This window comes from Pelobates fuscus, chromosome 7 (assembly GCF_036172605.1).
Source record: "Pelobates fuscus isolate aPelFus1 chromosome 7, aPelFus1.pri, whole genome shotgun sequence".
Taxonomy (NCBI): domain Eukaryota; kingdom Metazoa; phylum Chordata; class Amphibia; order Anura; family Pelobatidae; genus Pelobates; species Pelobates fuscus.
The window spans coordinates 115,994,015-116,008,165 of record NC_086323.1 but is presented as its reverse complement, the minus strand read 5'-3'; the positions used below and the strand labels follow the sequence as shown (position 1 = coordinate 116,008,165).

The 14,151-nt window shown below is 38.9% G+C and overlaps 1 protein-coding gene across 1 annotated transcript in view; it reads left to right on the top strand.

The window, feature by feature from the left end:
- The window catches only part of IARS1 (isoleucyl-tRNA synthetase 1), a 60,488-nt gene extending 46,604 nt beyond the window's left edge, over nt 1-13,884 (top strand). Inside the window, exons 19-34 of the mRNA XM_063426471.1 lie at nt 743-887; nt 1,860-1,980; nt 2,079-2,170; nt 2,332-2,409; nt 2,656-2,777; nt 2,958-3,060; nt 3,181-3,264; nt 3,643-3,817; nt 3,933-4,045; nt 4,317-4,412; nt 5,876-6,052; nt 6,661-6,781; nt 7,144-7,269; nt 7,647-7,787; nt 7,881-8,012; nt 13,411-13,884. Coding sequence (XP_063282541.1) covers nt 743-887; nt 1,860-1,980; nt 2,079-2,170; nt 2,332-2,409; nt 2,656-2,777; nt 2,958-3,060; nt 3,181-3,264; nt 3,643-3,817; nt 3,933-4,045; nt 4,317-4,412; nt 5,876-6,052; nt 6,661-6,781; nt 7,144-7,269; nt 7,647-7,787; nt 7,881-8,012; nt 13,411-13,493 — 1,909 coding nt within the window. The 3' untranslated portion in view covers nt 13,494-13,884. The remainder of the gene's footprint in view (nt 1-742; nt 888-1,859; nt 1,981-2,078; nt 2,171-2,331; nt 2,410-2,655; nt 2,778-2,957; nt 3,061-3,180; nt 3,265-3,642; nt 3,818-3,932; nt 4,046-4,316; nt 4,413-5,875; nt 6,053-6,660; nt 6,782-7,143; nt 7,270-7,646; nt 7,788-7,880; nt 8,013-13,410) is intronic.
- Nucleotides 13,885-14,151: the final 267 nt, after the last annotated feature.

The window sequence follows — 14,151 nt, the reverse complement described above, 5'->3', positions numbered from 1 at the left end:
CGGGAATTGCTGTAGGAGTGACTTAGAATTGTAGTGATTTGTAAAAAATGTCTGCCATTCTAAGATATCCCATCAGAGAAGTCAACTAGGCATCTGAAATGGCTCCATTCTAGGCTGACTGTGTCAGTTGTGTCCACCTTGTGTGTCCACCTTGTGCCAGTGGTGTGTGCACTCTGGACACACAACTTGGCCTGAGCACTCTACTTTCAGGAGAAAGATCAGAGTGCGGGCCACCCATGGCTGATTGCAATAAACAGTGAACCCGGGTATGTCCACAATGTGGTATGAATGTTATCCATTTACACTGTATTTCCCTTCATCCTATAGATGAACAGAATTCTACTTTTTCTATAAACTTCTGCTGGATAGGGCCTAATCTGCTAAGCAGACCATGTAGACCAGAATGAGACTATATTGACTGAGATCTCTTACTTGTTAGAGAAATTACTTTTACCTGTTTAAGTGCTATAGAAGCACTGTCAGAACTGAAGTAAAGCAATTAATCAAATTGTGAATCCCATCGATGGCCATGTTTACGCTTTAGAATATGTCTATTCTTAATCAAATTCTGGACGTGAAGAAATCTAGCCGACAAAGAGTTAATTTATATATCTGCAGTGGACAGAAAAACCCTGGCACGTTGTCTAAGAGCACCAGGTTATCTGCTGTTTGGTGTTTCCTTTTCATGACCTATACAAGCTGCCATGTTAGTAATATAATCACTTTCCTTCTATCCCTCCAGACTGTACCTTATTAATTCCCCTGTGGTAAGAGCAGAAAACCTACGTTTTAAAGAAGAGGGTGTCCGAGATGTGTTGAAAGATGTTTTCCTGCCGTGGTACAATGCCTACCGCTTTCTAATGCAAAATATTTACAGGCTGCACAAGGTACAACTAATAGCAACAATACATAAAATCTGAATAAGAAGCTCTCCTTACATGCTCTGCAAGGTTTGCCCCTTCCCCATGTACTTGTGCTTTTAGATACAGGAATATTGTATAGCCTTCATATTTAGTTGTTATGCACAAATGATTATAACCAAAGCATGTTGGTTCAGCTTTTAATATGTAGAGTAGAGATTCTTAAGCTCTGTTCTTTCTTCTCCAAATCTGTTCAGTGGCCCATTAATCAACTTTAATATTATATCTTCTATAATAAATTCTCTAAAACATCTTTATTTAGATCGTTCTAAATAAAAGACACATTTGCTCCTAGTAGTGCTGCTATTGGAAACAGTTGTCGCAGCTGATCTGGACCAGAAATCTATGATGTTTCTTTTTCATTCAGTGTACAACTAAAATAGCGTGGAACTAGTTTAGGGATTAAGAGCCACTCATGTAGCCCATAATGACTGTATCCTACTAACAGCAGGAGGAATCTAAATGGCAAGAGTGATATTTGTTCAATAATTTTTAAAGGGTTACTCCAAAAAAGCAAAAAACTTACCTGTTTTCAATCGCCAAGGCTAAGTTCTAGCCACAGGCTGATCCTCCTCCTTTGACGTTTCTCCCCCTCACTGTGGAGGGAGGACAGGTTAAGGGGAAGACGTGGAGGGTGGGGGCTGGGGGAGCTTGACGCCATTGGACGCATGTCACCTGCATTCTGTGTGTGCAGACGTCAAACGTCCAATATGCACAGAACAGATATTATCCAGCCATGAGCACTGGTTCTGGCTGGTTGTTAATTTCACAAAGACACTACCAGAGGTGGAGTTACACCTGTGGCAGCAAAGGAGTTCAACTCTGTGTGTGCAGCATTTCGCTGTGTGAACGCTGCACATACAGACAGCCTCCAGGCACTTCATGGTGCTTGGAGTCACCTTGGAAGTATAAGTAAAAACTTGTGTTTTTGCTCCTCAGGAAGAGAATATCCAGTTCCTGTTTAATGAGAACACTGCAAAGCCAAGCAGCAACATCATGGACAAATGGATTATTTCCTTCACTCAATCACTCATCCAGTTTTTCAAGTCTGAAATGTCAGGTAAGTGGAGTATAGTTCACCAAGGTCTTCCTATGATAGTAAAAAATGATAACCAAGTGAAAAGACCTGCAAGATCTCATTGAGATTCTTTCTTTCAGGATACAAATTGTACACTGTGGTTCCTCGACTTGTAAAGTTTGTAGACATGCTCACAAACTGGTATGTGAGGATGAATCGCAGAAGGTTAAAGGTAAGATGTCTTTTGTTTGGCACATAGGTACACACAAACCTTGCAGAACACAATGTCTATTCCCTGTACTTGGTGAATAACTAGTTGCCTTGATGTAGCTCTTTGTGGATGTGGGCATCAATCTTTGGCCGTAGATTCTTATCTTTGGTTTCTTCCCTTAGGGTGAGAACGGCACAGAAGACTGTATGATGGCATTGGAGACATTGTTCAGCATTCTATTCTCCATGTGCAGGTTAATGGTGAGGAATTAAATTCTGTTGTGTTAAGAACGTTGTCAGTTATTGAAAATTGTGATTTAACAGATAATACAATTTTAGGCTGAAATAGCATAGTTAACCTTAAGGAATTTTTCCAATTTGAATATATTGTCCTAAAATATGAAATTTACTTTGAATTTACTTTGAGTGACGTTAGAAATACCTTCGTTCTTAGTCTTCATGTTGTCTTGCTAACACAATCTTATTCGGTTTCTATAACTTACTCAGGCCCCCTTCACCCCATTCATCACCGAAATGATGTATCAAAAGCTAAGGCTACTGATTGATCCAACCTCAATGCAAGATAAGGACACGCAGAGCATTCATTACCTCATGCTACCTGCAGGCAGGTAAATTTTCTCAATGCACAGTAACTGAATTGTGCTATATGATGTGAGACAACCTTGGGATTTGTTGGACCATGAACCCAATTCTCTTGCTTTAACAATTTAGCTCCATAGGCTAAATCTCAATATTGAATTGTATGTGTGTAGAACTTCCACTTATATGTTTTCTTTCTTTATATCAAGAGAGAACTTGATTGACAAGAAGATTGAGAGTGCTGTGTCCCGCATGCAGTCAGTCATTGAGCTTGGGCGAGTGATTCGTGACCGGAAGATCCTACCAGTCAAGGTAATCTTGCCTTATTTCTTCTTGGTCATTTCTCTGTGACTATGCCACGTGCAGATAAAAGGCTTGTGTCACACCATGTATTTCAAAGCTATTTTGCAACCAATCTTCTTTATTTCACAGTATCCATTGAAAGAAGTGATTGTCATCCACCAGGACCCAGAAGCCCTATCAGATATAAAGTCCTTGGAGAAGTACATTGTGGAGGTGAGTAGAAAAAGGGTTCCAGCATCCACAACCATTCCATGTCATAAAAATGTCAACTTACTTGTGCATGGGCCTGATTGTTCCTTTAAATAAATAGTGATATGACATTTAATGTTTTTATTGTTAGAGGGAAGATAATTATAGCACAACAAGTATATTTTTCATTTGTTATAGGTATATCTTAGAGCTTTGCTGTCATGTTTTTATTTATTTATTTATTTTTTTTTGCATTCATTTAAAACTAATAGGTGGACGATGAATAACTTCAGCCTTTCTGATCTGTACAGATCAGAGACACCAAATTAATAATATTTAGTTTAAAGGTGATCTTGTAACACCCCAAGGTCTAATGTCCGGCGTACTTTCTTCACTCTGCAGGAGCTGAATGTAAGGCAAGTAACCGTGTCCACCAACAAGGACAAATATGGGATCCGTTTAAGGGCGGAACCAGACCACATGGTACTTGGAAAACGTCTGAAAGGGGCTTTTAAATCTGTCATGTCTGCTATCAAGGAACTTAAAAGTGATCAGCTGGAAGAGTTCCAGAAAACAGGTACGTGTACGTGTACACCAAGTCTGTGTACTGGTATATCTAGGTGTGAATGATTTTACTGGAAAACAGATGTTGTTTTTATATGTGTAGTAAAATGTACTTGTGTTACCCACAGGCACAATACTAGTGGAAGGGCAGGAGCTTCATGAAGAGGACCTCCGCTTACTATACACCTTTGATCAGGTGGCAGGAGGTGATGCACAGTTTGAAGCTCATTCTGATGCCCAGGTAATATGATGTAGACATTTATTCAGAGAATGTTGTAAGATGAACGCTGTGTTTCCCCCCATCCCCATCTATTCATAGAAATCTCTATGACACATTTCTAGCTGTTGACATTCTGATTTGATTTTTTTTTTTACAACGGATATCCTTATCACATAAATCTGGTATAGAGGTTGAACAAAAGCTCTCCTATTGTGCCATTGTATTTTTCAATATATTGAAATCATTTTTTTCCTTTTCATTCATGCTCCTTAACTTTCTTATCTCACAACAGGTATTGGTTCTACTGGATGTTACACCAGACCAATCTATGGTGGATGAAGGTGTTGCAAGAGAAGTGATTAACCGCATCCAGAAACTAAGGAAAAAGGTTGGACATTTGTTCTGCTGCCATTGACCCAAAACGTGATATTTCCCACAAGTTTGCAGATCTATCCTTTTGATTCAGCGTTGATCATGGCTATTATGGTTCATTTTTAGCATGCGTTATGTTTTTATAAATGAGGACTCTTTGTGCCCTGGACAAACTGAAGCAGGCTTATTGACGTTTACATATGGCTCCTTCCTAGCTAAATTACCCTTGGTTACATACTAGAGACCCAGACAGAGTTCATATACTCTTCATTGTGTTCTAAAGAAAATTAGACCTTGAACTACTCATGAAAATGTAATTTGGTTTGGAATAATTGCTTCTCTTGTAGTTACACTATCAGATAATTGCTGTTTCTCACAATGGCATTTTCAAGACTTGAAAAAGTTCAAAGTAGGGGCACTTCAAGCTGCTTAAAATTTGAACTTTTCTAACCCATTAACAGCCATAACCCAGTCAAGGGAAATATATTTATTTTGCAAAAAGACCTATTGTAGACAGATCTCACTAGAATTGTCAAATCTCTTTTATAGTTTACAGCATTGAGCTTTAGTAATATCAATAATGGAGTGTATCTTTTATAGTAGGTTAAAGTAAATCTGTCACGCCCCAAATACCTTATGCTCATTAGCTTGAGCATAAAATATATTTTTGCCAGCAAATGGATATATTGAGAGAAAACCCTTTTTAACGATAGTTGAAATTTTTTTTAAAAAAATAATAATAATTCTGTCATCTGTCTCTCAATTCCTTTTTTCATTTAACAGAAGGTTCAAATTTTAATAGAATTGTGCAATTTTATAAATTGGCTTTGTTACACTCCATGGGTGTCAGGCAACCAATCTGGTTTGATTAGCTCAGTGGAGCTAGACTCAAGAGTCAGGCAGTTGCTCAGTGCACCTGCATTGCAAAGTCTTCTAATTGAGCTGCATTGGGAAATCTGTGATTAGACAGACACAGAAAGTTAGGGCAGGGTTAGAAGGGAAGGACTTGCACAGACTGCAGACGAGATCTGCAGATTTTGCAAACTGTTTTTATATATAACCTTGCTTGTTTTCATTGCGGTATCACTACAAAACAGGGATATATAGATAGATGTATTTCTTTATTGGGATTTGGGCAGTAGAGTGTCCCTTTAAGGCAGCAACTAAAATATCCATCCACGTGATGGCGAACTGTGGGATGGCTGTGCATGGAATCGTGGTTCTCAAATGTCTGGAAGTGTGTGTGTATGACTCACATGAGTTCATTTATCCATCTAATGCCTAATCTGGGGCACAGCAGATTAATAGATGTGTTACATTAAGTGCCTGTTAGTTAATGTGTTAATGGTACATTGACTTCTGTGTTTTCAAATACAGTACCTGCAATTGTCTCTCTTTAATTCTAATCAGAGTATTTATTGACAATTCTTATGGTAAGTTGATATACTTGACATCTTAACCTTGATACTTTTTTCCTAGGGAAATTTAGTTCCCACTGATGACATCACCATCTACTACCAGTCGCAGCCCAAAGGAGATTACTTGCAGTCTGTAATTGAGAGGCACACAGACTTCATTTTAGCCACTGTCAAGTCTCCTCTTAAACCTTACCCAGTGCCAGCCTCATCTGTAGTTATTATTAAGGAAACGACCCAGGTATGTAGTTTGTAGCCTATTTAACTTACTCATGCGTGTCTTGTCCATTTCTTAAAATCCAGTTCCCATTCAAAAGGGGTTCAGACATTTGTTGCTCAGTTAGTCTTTTCAGAAAATATATATTGGTTTTCAGTGGTTGGACTCTCGTTTTTATTTTTTTTATTATTTTTTTAAATGCTTTTTTTAATGTTTATTTTTTTATGACCTCTGCCATCAACCAAGCAGCCAATTAAAATTCTGGGATTGAAACCATAAGATACGCTCGTAAAATAGTAAATGTAAAATAAAGTTATACCTAAAATTTATTTGTTACATATCTCACTTTACTCCCCAATAATTACATTTTCTCTCATAGCCATTTGGCTTGTAATCTGTAAAGTTTAAGTAGAAGTTGTGAACCTCTTTTCTGGAGGTACTTTTTTCTAAAGTCTATAATTGGTTAATATGTTGCTGCTCTAGGCTAAATATTGGCAAATCTGCTGCTTTTTCTATCCTTGCAATAATTTAAAAAAGAAAAAAAAATGCCTCCTGCTTTGTTTTTCTAGCTTCTGAATTCTGCAAACATTAAGTAAGGCTCATGCTTTCTATCTATTATCCATTCTCTTCAGTTGAAAGGCTCAGATCTGGAAATAACACTAGTGAAAGGATCATCGGAGGCTGCAGAAGAGGCATCTGGACCAGCATGCACCTTTGTCAATCTACAGATAGCTGTTAATGGTACAGAACAAAGTAAGAACTGAAACATTATATCCGTGACCTAGGTTTAACTTCCTTTGGGATTGCATGTCTCAGCTTCCATCCTTGCAGTAACACTCAACGGGCCAAATCATTATTGAAAAAGGCAATGGCTTGTTACATATTTTTTTCTTTCTTTAAATACATATTTAAATATTAAGAAAATTGATAAGAAGTGAATGCTGTTTACAATGATTTTAGCAGAAGGATTGTTGACTCATCGTGTGCCTTCTGCTAGTATTGTTGTTACTTAATTTCTCAATGTGTTGCTTCAGTAAATATTAAATTTGTTTCATTTACATTACAGAATAGTTTCTCTCTTTTTTCTGTAACAATATACTGGTGTGTTATTTCAGGGGGCTTTCTTCTGTTGGAGAACCCAAAAGGGGATGCCATAGCTAGCCTTCGTGAGTTAAAAAATGCTGTCTGTGGGATATTCAAACTGCAGACTACCCAGCTGACCATTTATAATGGGAATAAAGGTAGGTAATGATATAAACGTTATCATGACTAATGTTCCCACCTGTCATTCTTTTTATTTGCTTGACCAGATCCAGTTTTTCTGATACCTTCATTTACCTTTTGGCCCATACATCCAAGGATAATTAGAATAAAATGTTCTTTACAGCAACTCTTTGTCTATGATTTAGTTTTCATAAACCTATGATTGGCGAGAGGTTCTATTTATGCACAAATTTTGTGTTTTCACCTATCCTTCTATAAATTGTTGTTATTCTTGGCATATATGTAACATCGAGAGATCCCGCTGTGCTCTATAATTTAAATATGGGGATAAAACCGCAAATAAGAAATGAGAATGAAGAGAGAGGTGAATAAACATGTCTTTGTGGTGTTACAGAGCTGCTCGATGTCAACCTGCAGAGCTTGAATGGGAAGACTCTATATGTTACATCTGGATCTCCCTTAGATCTGTCTAAACTAGGAAGCCCAGTTGTCTGCCAGTATGTGAACCTAAGCCTTCTGGACACGGATAAGCAAGGTAAAGCAGAGAATGCTACACACAATTTCCATTTGGATAGATTGGAGGTATAATAAGCATATAATGATTATCTATACATGGTCTCTTTTTCAGGGACACTGCTTTTAGAAAATCCCGTTGGCCAGAATGGTCTGACTTACACAGGGCTTCTCCATGAAGTAGCTAAAGTTTTTGGGCTCAGGAGCCGACGGTTCAGACTGTTCTTTGATAGAGCACTGAATGAAGGTGAGTAGGAAAATGTGATCATCTATACTTGATCAGCATAGCCATGCTATGCACATCTGCAGCTTACATCTGTCTCTAAAGAGAGCTCAACTCAAGTTGGACAAATTCCAAGAAGCCTGCTGTTTTTAAACATAGCTGTAGTTCTAAGCCATTTTTCAGAGCTGAGAGCACACATTGTGGTTTCAGGCAAAGTTGTGATGGTGCTTAGATGAATCTTTATGTTTAACCCCTTAATGACACAACTTCTGGAATAAAAGGGAATCATGACGGAATATATCCGTCGTCTGTCCTTAAGGGGTTAAAGATACCATGGTTTTTTCATTGTTTACAATTTGTTTTCCACGTGCAAAGGCTGAGTTTCTTTTCCGTAAATACATTTCTCTTCCAAGTGCCGCACTGTTCTTCTGTATCTCAGCAGAATGCCTGAAAATAGCAGAGGGAGGGCTGTATTTACCTAGAACAGGGTATATAGATTATTGGCAGTCTGCTGTAACAGCTTGCTAAGTCGTGTATAGTATAAATCGTTGGTCTAATTGTTCCTAATGTACATGGCATTATGCCCACTTATAGTCATTCATTTTATATTCCTTTCGCAGTTCCCATAAACTGCATACATAAAAGTGCCATTGCATTTTTTTTTTTTTTTTTTGAATTCTTTATTTTTGTTGTGCAAGTTGTACATTTTGCTTGAATAGCCACAACAGCTAGGTCAAGCGCGTCCGTTACATGTATAACATTAGTATGACATTTGCTATTACTGCACATTTTTAAGTTATGTAGATTCAACTTTAAGGAAAACTTGAGCTTGTAAATTAAAGATAGTGTATATCAGCAGTCGTGAGATACGTTATTGAGTACATGAATATGGACTTTGCCTATACACTAGTAACATGCTTAAAAAACATAGGCTAATCATAAGAGAGAGATTGAGAAAACTCACACATGGGCTGTGTTTAAGGCTGTGAGTACCATGCTGTATAGCTTGGGTGTTTGACTGTGTGGATTGCATCACTCTTTGGAGAGGTAGGGTAGTTAGGGCAGGCAGGGTTAAGCTAAGCCTGAACTGAGCCCTCGTGAGTCACATTACGAGATTTGTATGAGCCCATAAATCTGGTATACTGGATAGCTAGGGTTAATAGTGTGTTAGGGTTCGTATGATTGAGTGCACTTAGGGCGTCATATTTCCATTTTACCATTTTCCCGTGAAGCTATTCTCACCCTGTGTGTTACTTGCCCCCATTACATTACAATTTTTTAACTGTGCTTAACTAAAATGAGACTATATAAACGATAGTAGAGACCATTGCCGGCCACACGACTTGCAATATTGGGTTAGTCCATTTTTCGCCGGGATCAGCCGACGCCTTGCTGGGGTGTTGCAGTGGCCCGCCATGACGCTTGGAGCTTGTCCAGTGGCATGTTCGAGGGTAGCGTTAAGTCCGTGTGGCGTGAGTGGAGGAGGCTCGGAAGGTGCCACCTGGTTCCCTTCGGCAATGCCTGTTCCCGTCGTTGGGCAAGATGCGGAGTCTGGAGGGTCCCCTCCGTTTGCCAGGTTCGTGGGCTGGGTCGTTCAGGGCGTTGTTCCCGATGGTGCCCCGTCTTTGGCAGGGTCTGTCGCTTGGATATGCGGGCCCGCTGGGAGCCCCGTCTGGTCAGGCGCCATTTTCTGGCTCTCTTTGTGGGAGGACCTTTACTTCTGCGTGGTGAGATTAATGGAGGTACCTTCAGTGGGCTTTTAGTCAGCCTCTGTGCCTCAGCGTTTCGTGCCTTGGTTGCCATTTTCTGCCAGAACTTTGCCAGTATGGACTCTAGCTTGTCCATGAGGTCAGGTATTTCCACAGCCTGATCGCACATGGCGGCGGCCATATTGCGGGACCGCGCCTCGTCTCGCTGCCTCTCTCGTCAGGATCTCTGCCCGTGTGTGTCCTCTCGGGGTTGGACCGGGATAACCCCCACCGGTCCGGGGGGGGGGAGCAGGGTACCCACGGGTCCACGGCTCCGGTCTGTGGACTGGGAGAGCGGCCGTCTCTCCCCGTCTCCTTCGACTGCAGGCCATGGCTAGCCATCGTGGGCTCCCGATCACCAGAACGCTCGGGTAAAGTGTCAGGCTTATCACCAGGTCCTCCTGTATTCAGGTAGCGGATCCCGGTGTAGTGTATCTCTCGATTTTGGCGAGTATTCATGGATAATCGGTTAGCGAAGCAGGAGCTCAGCTTCCATGCGTCTGCTCCGCTTGCTGGCTTGGCCCCGCCCCCCCGCCATTGCATTTTTATTATTTAGTCTTTATTTGTTTTCCACTCCTACTTTATGCATACTCTGACTGAAATACCGCAAGATAAGTTATACTATATATTCTCTAACATCTTTTATTTCATCTGAATGGGTCTTTAACCCCTTAACCCCTTAAGGACACATGACATGTCTGACATGTCATGATTCCCTTTTATTCCAGAAGTTTGGTCCTTAAGGGGTTAAGGACCACACTTCTGGAATAAAAAGGAATCATGACCTGTCACACATGTCATGTGTCCTTAAGAGGTTAAAGGATGAACGAATAGTTAAAAACAAATAGTTGTGTAAAATTACGAGCGCTCAGTACATAGAACACCAGCTGCCGTATATCCGAATCACAGAAAGGTCAGCTAAGTCTTCCATCTTTCCAGGTCAAGAAAATGAATACAACTGAGTTATGTAATATAGTCTGTGATATTACAATCTGCATTTTTGTAAAATGTGTTTTCATAACTCCGTAGTCTGTATACAAAAGTTATTTTTATCCTATGTTTCATGTTCTAGCTATACATTTATTAGCAAAGCCAGATTACTATAAAATATATAATTTAAGTGATGGTCTATATATGTGCTTGTATTTAAAGATACTTGGTCTTCAAGGGGCACTCGGCACCATAATCCCACCCCCTTTTTTTTTTTTTTTTTTTTTTTTAATGGGTGTCTTCCTGGCACCCAGAACGAGCAACCGTTCAGCCTAGCAGCCTAGGTTCTCACCCGGTCATTGCTGTTCAGTTTGGATGGAATTGCATTTGATAAAGCAGGGTAGTTTACGCATTATCTGTGCAGCTGGGGCGGGTTGTGTGTGCAAGGGAAGGCCATGGTTGGTTGTTGTTGTTTTTATATTTTTTTCATTTTATGCTAATTAAAGAGTTTCATAAAAAATTAATTAAAACGGAGACTCCACCATTAGACTTAAAGCTGTGCCGAGGTGGTTGAGTTGCTCCCTAGGTAAAAGCTACAAATATGACTGCTGCATTGAATGTGTATCCACGTGCTGTTAAATGCTCTGTGGAGCATCTCACAATGCTTTGTGTGTATCTCAGACTTTGTGGGGTGCTGTATATAGAATTTTGTGGTGGTAGATTCATTACGCACAGTGCCCGGTCCTCAGGCAAGTAGATCATCAACACCTTCATTGGGATTGGCATGAAATAGGATTTTTCCTAATCCCTTGTCATGCTGATCACATCCATACATCAGCTGCCAATTTAACCATGCAAAAACATTGTGTATGTAAAGGAAACTGACCTTGAGATATGTGTGTGTGTGTTTTAAGTATGAACATTCCTAGTTATATACATTTTGTAGGAGACGGACCTAAGCTTTAACTTTAGCATCATACTAGGGTGTCCTACCCTTCTCTGTGCTTTGTATATAGGACAGTTCCCTCTGGTGTGCTTATAAAGAGGAAGAGCTTTGACAGATACTCTACATTTTGCATGTGTCATTCAGCATGTATCAGCAATATTCCCTCCTTTTATTCAGGCTGACTTTAGATGTGTTATTGTATAATGCATAGCTGTCACTTATCAACATATGGTTTCATGCTTGACACGGAGGCAAATTCTGCTTCTTTCTAAGTCTTTGTGCGGAGTGAGACACATTGAGGGGATGCCGAATCTGCTGATGCTATTAAAAAAAATAAAAAATCTTTGCAATATGTGTATTTCATTTTCAGGGGCGGAATTCAATTACTGCCATTGGAGTTCCCATCCAAAGTGCAATTGCTAGAATGAAATACAGATTTCCAATTCCATTCTTTTAGTTTTTTCAACCATCTATAGTAATGTTTACCTTTACACATTTTACTTCTAGTAACGATTTGTACAATTCACAAATAGCGCACCTATAATCTTTAACTCATTAAGGTCTGAAAACAAAATGATTCCTGTCAAAATAGAGCATACCATTAATTTAATGTATCTATAGATATCTAAATAAGCTGGACATTCCATAAAGTGTTTAGGGACTAATTTGTGACAACGGCATGAAATGTTATTGGTTAGTTACTATTGAAAAGCATAAAATGTAAGCGCGCACCAAGATATTAAATAACTCAAATCACACTTTATAATCAATACACACACTGTAGCACTGAGCACCATAAAACAAGCAATGATATTATGTATACATAGTAACCTTAAAAAGTGTTACAATTAGTTCCAAAGTTGCTGAAAGCAACAAACAAAAAAAAACAGAGTCCGTAAATATAGTCCGTAATAAGACACTAGCAAGGCTCAAATTAGCAGAAACAATAACAAGTGCCGATAAGCAAAGGGGTCTATCTCTTAAATGTTCAAATGCTCTCTGCATATATAACAGATTTAAAACAACCAATAAAGGGGGGTGTTGCATCTAAAAGGAACACGCTCAGTATACACTATGATATCAAACACTATAATGCAAAAAATGAATAAATGAACTGTTCACACAAATCGTAACTCAGTCAGTGTCCAGAGAAAGATGGAAATTAGCTTAGCACCACCGACAATACCTATCCATAGTGGGGTCCTCACTACGGATACAAAATGGGTAGAATATAAAATTACAAGGATGCTGGAATCCACGGTACCCAATGATGGAGCAGTCTATTTAAGTTGCTCTTAGTGGTATGTAGCTGCCCTTATTCAATTTTCTGTTTATTTTTAATTGCCCACAGCTTTTCTGTTTGGTTAGTTACTATGTATAATTGTATAATACATTCATTTGATTGGGTAATGGTTAATTAATACATGCATGACAATTAGGGGTTTTATTTATAGTGGCACAGACAGCTGTAAGGGATAACTAACTCCCAATGCAGACACTAGTATTCAATTTCTTAAAAAAAAACAAACACATAAATAAATATAAGACAGTGGAGCTGCATAATAATCCTCTCTTGTTAAAGTTCCAAAACACCAAATTGGGAATTAAAGGGAACTCACAAAGGGGATAATGTTTTCCAGCGTGAATATTTCACCCTAAAATCTGCAGTTCTGTTTTAATTTCTCTGAAATATAATTTTTTGTTTTGTTTTTGTGTGTGTAAATAAACTCCACTGTTGGTTGAACAATGTTTATTTTCAAATTACGCAGAAATAATTTTCTTGTTCTTTTCCCCGTAGAATTATCACAAGGTGTTGCTCTGCCAAGCCTTAATACGAAGACCCTTTATGTCAACGTCTTACCGACGACAGCAGAGTGCTAGCAAGCTCCTTCTACCAGATGTCACAACTGCACACACGGATCAAAGTGAAGTCATCAACAGACTTTGATTGTACTGAATTCACCCTGGGGTTACAATAGCCCTTTCTGCATTTGTTGTGCTGTCACCCTTTTAGTGCCCTTACAATTCTTTGTCCAAGGAAAAGTTGAATAACCACATGTGTATCTATTTCAATGCACCTGTTTTAAATATCGATCTGTGATAAGAGATAGCTGATGCCTATTAATAATGTGGAGAAGTGTATTTATTAACCAAGGTGTTTTCTCCATCTTCCAGGCAAAATCTGTTGACTGCCATTGCTTTGTTTTTTGGATTTGAGGCATTATCTAGCATGTGAATGGGGATACATCTGATATTAAACTTTTTCATGAAACGGTGGCTGTTTATTGTAATAAGGGACAGTGATAATCAGTTCACTTTCTTTTTTTTATTTAGCATATATTACCTCCCTCGGTTTCTGAGTCAATCAGGGAATTAATTTTGGTAACTGTCTGGGATATTAACTCAAGTGTGAATTCTGTGGAATTGAGTCTGAAGTTAAAAGTTTGAGGCCAAAATAGCTGAACTGAAAACAATACTGACTTGGAGATTTTTTAAATTTTTTTTTCTTCAAACCTGCTACTTTGGTCCAAACTCACTT